Raw genomic sequence first — 10,504 nt, 5'->3', positions numbered from 1 at the left:
CTATGGTTACTTTAACTGAAGTGAGTCAGGTCTTACTGAAAAACTGACCACAGCCAGTTAGCCTCTATCCTCCCCTGGACCAGGGCTGCCTGGGCAGACTGTGAGGGTGATCAGTGTTTACTCAGACTATTGTTTCCCTCTCTCTTCTCCAAGTCACAGGGTTTTGAGTAGGGCTTCCCCCGCCACCATGCCCCTCCCAACAGACCGCAATCAGAAGCCAATCTCACATTCTTCCGTGGCTGAAGGAGGGAACAGAAGGGATGGCAATGCCCGGAATCCTTGGGTAGTCTATCAAGTGGGCTGATCTGCTTATATTCTACTCTTTTGGGTGAGCCTCTAATCTCAACTCAAGGAGGATTTGGTAGGTTTTGCAGACCAGTAACAACCAAATGTATGTGCGGGGGCCATCTCTTAGTGCCAGGAGTCATGTTCGCTCTTTATCTGAATTTTCACGACAACCCAGATAGATTAGTATTCACCCAGACCTTTGGGGCTTGAAGAAACAAAACCAAGCAATACAGAACAAAATAAGCAAACAAACAACATCCCCCCCACCCCCCCACCCCCGCCTGACACAAGAAAACAAAGACAAAAAACACTTAAAAAGTCATCTTCCGGGGCGCCTGGGTGGCTCAGTGGGTTAAGCCTCTGCTTTCGGCTCAGGTCATGGTCTCAGGGTCCTGGGATCAAGCCCCACATCGGGCTCTCTGCTCAGCAGGGAGTCTACTTCCGCCTCTCTCTCTGCCTGCCTCTCTGCCTACTTATGATCTCTGTCTGTCAAATAAATAAAATCTTTAAAAAAAAAAAGTCATCTGCCTATCTTTCTAATTTTGGTATCTATAGAATCTTGTCCTTAGTCTTGAAAATCGGCATTCTCTTTAAGGTCTTAAGGATAATTTCTTAAAGGACAGAGTTTATAGGAAGATCATGACAGTTTTTGCTATTGGCTTTTGGAGGGAAAATAGTTTTTTCTCTTGATCAGATTTGGAACTTACTTCTTCTTTGGGAGAGGGTAGCTGGCTCGTTTTCTCTGGAATGCAGAATTCATTTATCTACTCCCTCCTATCTTGAAAATATTGAGGGAATTACTTTATCTTATTTTTTTATTTTATTAAAGATTTTATTTATTTGTTAGAGAGAGAGAGAACATGAGCAGGGGGAGGGGCAGAGGAAGAAGCAGGTTCTGTGCTGAGCAAAGAGCCCATTGTGGGACTCGATCCCCAGACCCTGGCATCATGACCTGAGCTGAAGGCAGATGCTTAACTGACTGAGCCACTCAGGCATCCCTGAGGGAGTAATTTTTAGTCAAACAGAAGTCAACTGACACCATAATATGATTTTAATGATTCTTTATTTATTAAAAATTAAAATCTGCTATGAAAACAGACAAACAATGTAACATTCCCAGAGGAATTGAATTGCTTCTAGTTAAAACTGAGTTCTATTAGAACCAACTTTAGGTTGTTATAAATAACAAGCAGGCCACAGCTTTCAAGAATGAATGGTTGGGGAATGAGGTCAAGGGAATTCCTCCGAGCCACTGGAATATTAATTATCAAAGGGCCTCCCTAGTTTCTCTTCTTAAGAGGGTAAGAGTCTTTATAACACTCTAGGAGCCCCAGGCCCAGGGACAAGAGAAATTATAGGAAGGTCAGGGAAATAGCTATCCAGTATGGTCAGCTTGAAATGGAAGCTTCAGTAGTCTCCCCAAGAAATATTTTTTTCCTTATATAACTTATAGTTTCTCTTAAAATACCAAATACCACAGGGTATCACCCTATGAAAACAGCTTACACACAGGTAAAAAAAAATAAATATTGAAAAAGATTACAATATTGGGCTTCTTTCTAAATAGTTCACAGAGAAGCTCAGTAAATAAATATAATGGGAGTTGAGGTATCAGAGGTAATAAATATTTTAAGAGAGAGGTACGACAGGGTTCTCCAAGGAGTTGTTCAGCTCTCCTACATCCCGGATGGGATTTTTAGATCTCCAACTTATGTGCTAGAGTTGAGAAGAGTCCTCATCCTGGATGTTTTCAGATCTTCATCCTCATTGTCATGTAGGTTTCTATGTAGTTGATGAAGATGTCAAACTCACTCATGGCTTTGTAGACACCTCTCTCTTGGAGCTGTGTAGAAAGATAAGAAATGTTTCGTGAAAGCCCCATCTGTGTGAGTAAATGGGTCCCTGGCTTGGATGGGTATGACTCTGGGGCCCAGGTGCCACACTTGCTCTCTTGGGTCGGGAGGTGAAGGACAGACCCTAGGACGCAGAGGGTATGCCCGGGGCCTTGGGAAAGGCTACACATGGGTCTAAAGCCTGGCTGGCAAGTAACAAGAGGAAGAGTCTACAAAACGAGGCCTTAGCAATTTTAAAAGTCATGCACTCACATGACTCTTATTCAGAATCTGGAGAGAAGACATTAGAGGAACCGCTTCGAAAGCAAGTTGGTAAGAGAAGAAAAGGGACCCCTTTTATGTTTTATGTTTTATGTTTATGTTTATGTCCTCCCACCAATGGATTGAATAGGCCCTGCCCTGCTCCTTTGGCCTACAGTCAGGGGGCCTATGTCCCCCGAGACTGGAACCCTCCCACAAAGAGGACAGAGACCACATGGCTTCTGGGAAGTGGGGTTGAGGAGTTCACGGACAGCTGAAGTGCGAAACCCCATGTGATCTGAGAGTTGACATTCTGAGGCACCTTGGCAGGTGTGAATGGCAGCTGGAAAGGGAGTATGGACCGACTCGAGATTAACGAGAATTTCCTACTCAGAGCTTTGGGGAGTTCCGGCTGAACCCCTGGGTGTGTTTGTGTGTGCACATTCACGTGTCGGCTTCCTGCACGTGTGGCTTTAGTCTAGATTCCCAACAAGCTACTTTCTGTTTCCTTTGTCACTCTCCCCAGCATCTAGCTCACTGCGTTCACAGGCCGGCTGACTGGCTCAACCCACAGGCCTGCAAAGGCGGGGAACAGTCATTTAGAAACCCCCAAAGACACTTCACAGAAAACAAATGTAATCAAGGCAGCAACTCCTCACTGGCTGAGGAGGTCACACCATCTGTTGGGTTCCCACACCCCCTTCAAGAGAAGGACGGGGACTGCTTAGCACCTGCCAGCTTGGGGAGCGGGTAGAGGTCACGGTCCCCAAGCCCCTTCTGCCGCCGTCCACGTACCTTACTGAAGGCGCTTTTCACCTGCTCCACCGCCTTGCTCTTATTCTCACAGGGCAGAAATCGATGCTGTGGAGGGAAAGAGAAAGTGTTAATGCCACTGGCTCCCAGCTCCTGTGTCCACAGCACTTGGGGGATGAGCCGGTAGCATGAAGAAGCGGCCAGACTCATCTTGGATACCTAAGCCCCGTAGCTCCTTTGGGAGAGCGGAACTCCACCTCCCCCTGCCCCACTAGATGGAGGAGAAGCAGCCCTGGGGAATGAAAAGTGCTTCTCCAGGAGCCACTCAGAGACATTGCAAAGCTTGCATGAAAACCCAGGAGCTGGAGCTTGGCCCTTCCTCTCTGGACGCCACAGTGCTGACACGTGCTGAGCCAGCCGTTCTGTCCTTCCCTGCCTCCCTGTCCTGTCCCTCATCTTCAGTTCCGGCCACAGGGACCATTTCTAAGTCCCCGCGGAGTAGAAACGCAGTCTCAGCCGTGCACGCCGAAACCTTTGCTTAGTCCCATCCTACAGATAGAGATCAACTGACTTGACTCCCCGATCCTCAGCGACAAAACAGAGGAAACGCGTGGCGAGGGGCTCATTTCAGTTGGAGGACATTTTTATCCTGGGGAATTATTTAGAGACACTAGCTTGGGGGCGAGTAGCTCCCTGGAGCCCTTCCAAAGTGCTTGGGGAAGTCCTGTCAGTCTGTTGGGCCCCACGTCAGAGCTCTGCTTTCAAAAGGTAGAGGATAAGAGGTAAGTGGGGTTTCTTCTCCGAGGTACCCTATCTCCTGGCCCGTTTTGCTGGGCCCCGGGGTCTACGTCCAAAGGGATGAGGGAGCCCAGACGGAAGCTCTGGGCCCCTTTCATAAAGAGAGACAGGAGTAGTTAATAACCCACAAATGACTCACAAATAACAGGAAAGCTGTTCGCAAACATGTAAATGCCAGCAGCCTCCCCCACTCCTTGCTCAGAGAGAAATGAGCACGAGATGGAACTCGAGCGCCTTCCCGAGAGCGCTCCTGCCAGTCTGTCTGTCTGTCTGTCTGGGTGCGAGTGGGGTTTCAGGAAGGGCGCCCCAGAGCCGCCCGCACTCACGCAGCGCCGCAGCCTCAGCCGCAGGGTCTTCAGCTTTTCCCCCAGCGAGTTCACGTGCTCCTTGACTTCTGGGTCGTGGTTCTCCGCCTGGGGCATCACCTCCTCCAAGTAAAACTGGATCATCTCCGACAGGGCTTGGCAACCCAGGTAACCCTAAGGGCAGGGGCAGGAGGGGGAGGGGCGGTGACTGGGAGGAAGAGCTGCTGCCCTAGCTTGAGAGGACAGCTTTGTCCCCAGGGACCTTTCTTAACCAGCCACCTCCCCCTCCCCCACCCCAGGACAGCCCTTTGGCTATGTGCTGAGTTAAGATCTTTCCACTTCTCCTTTTCAAAGCAAAGGAAGCAGACCCTGGTCGCAGCGGCCACTCTTCTCTGAGTCACGCTGCACCCTCTCCTCCCACACACCCCCTTGGGCTCTCACCTTAAAGTCCTCCAGCAAGGACCCAGTCAACAATATGCTGTCCAGCTTGTCCTTCATTTGCTGCAAGAAGAACAAAAGGAGAATGAACCTGACGTTTGAGGAAACGTCTTTCTGATGCCCTCTTATTTATAAAGCTTCTGACTTTTAATCAGAACAGCCTGGCCCCAAAACAGAAAGGAGATTTGCAAAACAGGACATTCAGTAGTGCTGGAACCCTCAGTTCAATCAGGTCCTTTTCCTCAGGATCAAGTGATTTTTAAAAAATTCTGCAAGGCTTTGAAGCCACGGCAGAAGCTTGACCCGGTCCTGGTCTCCTTTTTGCAGACATGAATCGGGTTCGAAGGGTCCACCCATGCCCACCCACTCTTCAGGGGTCCTTGCTTTTCTTTCTCCCTGCTGTGGACTTCCAGCTGCAGTTCTGAAAGCTGTTTGGAATAGGAACCATCTCCTAAAGCAGGCTTCCCCCACCCCTGCATGGCGCCTCCCCCAGCCAGCAGGCTTCCAGGTTCCAGAAGCCTGCTCAGCTGAAGCCACTTATGTTTCCCTGCAACAGGGCATGGGAACACATCTTCATCTTCAGTCAGACCCTTTGGGATTTCTCCCAGCCTACTGAGCTCTGGTGGAGTCTTCATTAAAAGTTGCTAAGCATAGGATTCCTAGTGCAGTGACCTGTAAGGTGGCTTTTTCTGCACCTTTGCTGCATCCCTGGGCTTAGGTGAACTCACTGAGCCTCTGGCTTGACCTGGGACTCTTAAAGAATTTTTGTTTGAGGGAAATGGATGCTAGGGATGGAGGCGAACAAGAAGGAGGAGGGTTCTTAGAGCTCTAGCACCATGCCTAGTGGAGGCAATCCCAGCAAGGAAGGACGGGAAGGCATCATACTCACAAAGAAAGTCTTCACCCTGCCGAAGGCTGCTCGGAGCTCTCGAAGCATGTGGGGCAGGCTGGCTGGGAAGTGGGTGCAGTTGTCCTCAGACAGGGCGCTCTGGTGGCGGCTGGCTCCTACCCCGGCCAGCAGGACCAGGCAACACAGCAGCGCTGGGCTGGGCATGATGAAGCTCTGCCTTCTGAGAGCCGGTCTTGTGGTTTGGTGTTGCAAGAGCAAGCCCCTGGTGTGTAGACCTTCACCTACTGGTCCCCCTTTTATATTGTGGGTGCGGTGAGGCCTCCCATTCATAAAAAGCCACAGAGTCACAGATTTCCTGGCAAACGTTTTCTTCTGATTAAAGCCCCTCCCTTCCCCTAGACCTCTCCAACTTTGCATTCGTTGAACTTCTAAAAGTTGTTAATTTTTTGCATTGTAAGCAAAAGGGATTGTTGAACAATGAACTTTTGCATTACAGCTATTTTAGGATGAACTACCTCTCTCTGTGTTTTAAAATAACTTTCCAGCTTTTCTTAAAAAAAAAAAAAAAGTTGGTTTCCTGGGTGAACAGCTGTTCTGTTTACAGGGGCCCACAGTTGTGGGTTCCATTCGCGTGTTCCTAGGTCACAGTGACGTGGACAAATTGGCCATTCCAGAATGCACTGGAGTTGAGAAATAATCGGATCCCCTCCCCAACCTGGGTTGAACACCCAAGGCTTTCCCTTGTTGAATTGTGGAGAGCCTCAGAGCCTTCCACAAATAAGAACCCGGGGTGGGCTATTTAGCCCAGAGATCCCTCCAGCTCTTTCATCTTATGTTCCAAGATGTCCTCATGCAGAGGCCAGCTTCTTGCAGGACAAGCAAGGACACAAGACGTGCTCCAGGCTCCTTCTCCAGCCCTGAGATCGCTTCAACTCTCGCAGCTATGTCTTTACCTCCTCAGCTGTCCCAGTACTTGGGGGAAGTTAGCAAGAGTAATCCACACGTTTCATAGCTCGGCACCTGCCAGCCCCTGTGACCCTTATCACCTCCATTTTATAGCGAGTAAACTTTACGTCACCTGCCCACCTGCCCACCTGCCCACCTGACTCTCTCAGACTTTGCACCCAGGCCTACCTGACACCACGGTCATGCTCCTTACTCCATCTTCTCCACGCTGTCCCAAGTGTGTGGAACGATAAGGTTGGATTGAAGAGTCTTTATGATTTCTTTTAGTTGTGAACTTCTGTGGTTGGACACTTGTGCTTGAAAAATGGGGTCTGAAGGAAATAGAAATAACAAGGAAATTAAGGCAGGATTCCATGAAGGCTGGACAGAAGACTCCTTTCTTTTCTCTTACCTGCCCCTTCCTTCCTTCTGAAGAAGTCTTAGCCAATAGTCTTGGACTTGAACACGTGGACGTGTGTGTGTGTGTGTGTGTGTGTGTGTGTGTGTGTGTGTGTTTGAATGTGGGCGGGTCCGGGAGCCAGATAGTGAGGAAGGTTGCTCTACTTCCAATAAGGAAAGGACAGGGGGAGTGAAATCACCTCTTCAGATATCTGGAAAGTCCCTGGGGGTCCCTTGATGTGCCTTGATCTTCTCCTTCCATAGGGTCTTTTCCGACCTCCCCAGTGAAGACAGTAACTAGGAAAAGCAATACCTGGTCTCTGTCCTGGCACTGTCAGTCTTTAAACCCAGGGAAAGTCACTTGACCTCCCTGTGTCTATAGTTTATCTGTCCCAAGAGGGCAACAGTCCTGCCCTCCTGCCTGCCAGGGGCCTTTGGGCTTCACCTGGGAGGGGCTTGAGGAAGTAACAAGTGGACCCAGATATAGGATTATCTCTAGTGTTTCTGTTATTTCGTTGTCCTCCTGTATCAGCACTGACACCTTAGATGGCCCTATGTCCTAAGCCTGCCCCATTGGAGAAGGTCACTGTGCCAGTGCAAATGGGGCAGACATACTGGGGCCAGGCCGGTCTGGAATGAGTCTGGGGGGGGGCAAGAAATGACGGGGCACAGCCCCAACCTGTGGGTGTACCTTGTGGGTCAGGATCGGGGGGCTGTGGCCTCTCCTTCCAATACTTTGGGGAGTGTCATGCAAAAACCTAAGGATCATGAAGGAAGAAAAGAACCTTTTAGAAACAAGAGTGGAGCTAAGGCAGAAATATTTGCTCTTGCTGGTTTACCCTGGGCTTAGAAGGACTGGATTTTGCTGCCAGGAAGCAGAGAAAAGAGCTGAAGTTTCCATCCCTTCTACCCTTCTCTTTCCCCCTTGTCTCCTGGGTTTCCTGGGCTGTGCTTGCTTTAGCTCATAAAGCTGATTGCCTATCTGAGTTGGGTGTTCTGGGTGCAGACTCCACATGAAAGAGTCAGGCCAGAGGCATCAAACCCCAGGCAAGGTTCTGAGGTCCTTCTCCCTGACCAGGCAGCACAGACCCCTCCTGTCTTTCTCTGCCATCATGCCCTGTACTTGCCTCCACTACCAAACCCACAATCTGACATTGTTGTCATTTATGTACACACCTTGCTTCCCCCTGTCAGCTGTGAGCCCCCTGAAGTAGGATGTTATTTTATTATCCTTTGTGTACCTGGTGCCAAGCACAGGGTTTGGTCCACGGAAGAAGGTGCCAGCTATCCAGCTTTCTCTTTTCATGCTGGGATGGGCATAGCAGAGTACGTGATGAGCGTGTACCAGGGCTGGAGGACGTAACCTGAAGGAGGCTGGTCTGGTCTGGGCACAGACACTCAGAAGGATAGGGAAGCAAGCTAGGAAGGCAGACCAGCATCTTTCACACTTTCTTCTTATAATTTGAGATCTATGCATAAACGCACAAATACTCGTACACATATAAACGTGTGCAAGATGGCAGGGTGAAGGGAGGTGAGGAAAGCCAGTTCTTTCTTTAATCCATAAGCCATTAGGTAGGGTTAAGTATGGACTCTGACTTCTGTGTTTTGGAACATGTAGGCAATTACCTCAAGCCATTTGTTGAATAACTGATCTTTCCCCCACTGATTTAAAATCACTGTCCTCTCTCATTTCAAAATTTCAGAATCTAAAGGATCAAAGATAATCATAGCAAATTTTCTGATGTAACTTCTTAAGTAACAAATGGAGACACCAGTATCTTTCCTATCAACATATAGGATTGACATCAAGCTGATAGAAGAAAACAGGGATGACCGTTTTGGGAAAAGTTAAGAGCATCTGCTATTATATTGACAAAACAAGAATAAGAAAACTAGGCATTGTTCTATTTCTCAAGTTCATTTGAAAAGTCATTACGATCCACTGGGAAAAGTCTCAAACTCATAGTCACATCTGAGACATAAATGTCAATAGTCTGCACGTTATAGGAAGTTTGAGTTTGGGTTTTTGTACAAGGGAAGAGCCCTTGTAGGGGAGGAAGTGAGAGAGTGGGTATCCATGGACGATCGAGTGTCAGTCTGGGTGGCATTTGGTTCTGCGGATTTCAAGAGGACTCAAATGCCACTGTTCACTGTGAGCTCCATGAAGGCAAATGGCCTAAGTCCAATTTTCCCTCAAGTTCAGATGCATAGCAGGGCCCAAGAAATTATCATTAAATTCAACCTAAATGACTTATTCCAGTAAGGACTCTCTGGGGAATCAGAGGAATGTTGTGGGAGAGGAAATACCTCCTCCTTTCCACCCCTGCTGCAGAATATTCCCAAATTTCTATATTCAGCTGCAAATTAAAAAAATCTGATTAATCATACCTTAAAAAAGAAAAGGATTATATTTTTTGCTTTCACTTAACATGAAGTCAGAGACAGGCAGCCCGAGGCTCATGTCAAGCACAGCACTTGTGTCATCTAGAACCTGCTTTTTCTTGCCTCCCTGTTTTCTTCTCCATTGTTGCAAGATGCCAGAGAGAAGGGACTCGGGCAAAGTCCAAAGACATGTCAATCCAGGAGAGCCTAACAATCTTTCCAGAAAGCTCCCCTCAGTGAGTTTTGCTACTTTAGCTGCAGAGGGGTCCAGGCAGATAAACACTGCCAGTTGTGTGTGTGTGTGTGTGTGTGTGTGTGTGTGTGTGTATGAGAGAGAGAGAGAGAGAGAGAGAGAGAGAGACAGTGGTGTGTGCTGTGTAAATACATTTTGAGGGTCCCATCTAAGGGCATAAGAACTCATAAGGAATCTTCCAACTACCCTCATGCTCAGCAAAATGGCAGTCTTCCTGGTGTCATTGCTCTTCACCTTGCCAAAATCCACAGTTCAGACCCAAGAGGGAGGAACAGTCCTGTGGGGCTCCACTGGAACTGCAAATGGAAGGCTGAGGAATGGGGGCTTGCTGCACTCAGGGTTCAGCTACCTTGCCTGGCAACAAGGGCCTCTCAGGAGGGAGCAAGTAGGTCAGTGATACAGGTAGAAAAGGTGGAATGGTGCCCAACTGAGCCAGGGGAATGACAGTCCCAATGGAGAATTCCCTTGGGGTTGGGCTTCTGCTCACTCATTAGCAAGTTGTTATTTTAGAGCTGATAACAGGAGTTTCATTTCTTCTTACTTGGGACATCAAGTATGTATAATGTTTTCCCCAGCTTGAAATTTCTAGTATTCCCTTGAATAACCTTCCTTAGCATCCTGGACAGAAGCTTCCTCAGCTGCTATGCCGCAACAGGCCTGGTCAGCCGCATGGAGTCTGGCAACACAATCCCAAGTGTGGCTGGGTGGGCACAGGGCTCTATGGCCCTGTCTGCCTCTGGGCTTCTCTGACTTTGGCGTTGTGGCTGGACTGCTTCAGAATATGGGCCAGGTGGATCAGAAGTTTCAAAGAGCCCAAGGAGGGGCCACCCCTGGGGCAAATCAAGCAAGGGTTATGCAAACTGGATTGGGCGCCCGTCCTAGGATCGTGGCCGGCAGACGCTGCAAACCACAGCGGAAGGGCTGATCTTTGGACAGCCAATGTGGAATTCCCCTTTGTGCAACTGGGGCGCCAAATCAAGCAATTTGGATTTTCCTT

At 48.7% G+C, this 10,504-nt stretch overlaps 1 protein-coding gene across 1 annotated transcript; it reads right to left on the bottom strand.

The window, feature by feature from the left end:
- Positions 1-1,326: 1,326 nt before the first annotated feature.
- Positions 1,327-5,890, bottom strand: IL10 (interleukin 10). The gene is made up of 5 exons (XM_032878179.1): positions 5,565-5,890; positions 4,679-4,738; positions 4,259-4,411; positions 3,177-3,242; positions 1,327-2,131 (listed from the first exon to the last, which is right to left on the bottom strand). Exons 1-5 carry the CDS (start codon positions 5,853-5,855, stop codon positions 2,039-2,041), a joined length of 663 nt encoding a protein of 220 aa, XP_032734070.1. The 5' UTR covers positions 5,856-5,890; the 3' UTR covers positions 1,327-2,038.
- Positions 5,891-10,504: the final 4,614 nt, after the last annotated feature.

The sequence above is a fragment of the Lontra canadensis genome, unplaced genomic scaffold (genome assembly GCF_010015895.1).
Source record: "Lontra canadensis isolate GAN:19392208 unplaced genomic scaffold, GSC_riverotter_1.0 scaffold63, whole genome shotgun sequence".
In the NCBI taxonomy this organism is placed as follows: Eukaryota; Metazoa; Chordata; class Mammalia; order Carnivora; family Mustelidae; genus Lontra; species Lontra canadensis.
The sequence above is the reverse complement of the archived record's forward strand: the minus strand, read 5'-3'. Positions and strand labels throughout refer to the sequence as shown.

Coding starts and splice junctions, on each gene's coding strand:
- IL10 (XM_032878179.1), bottom strand. CDS start 5,855: ATGAATGGGAGGCCTCACCGCACCCACAATATAAAAGGGGGACCAGTA. Junction 4,412..4,678: donor CCTTGCTGGAGGACTTTAAG/GTGAGAGCCCAA, acceptor CCCTGCCCTTAG/GGTTACCTGGGTTGCCAAGC. Junction 3,243..4,258: donor GGCTGAGGCTGCGGCGCTGC/GTGAGTGCGGGC, acceptor TTCCCTCCACAG/CATCGATTTCTGCCCTGTGA.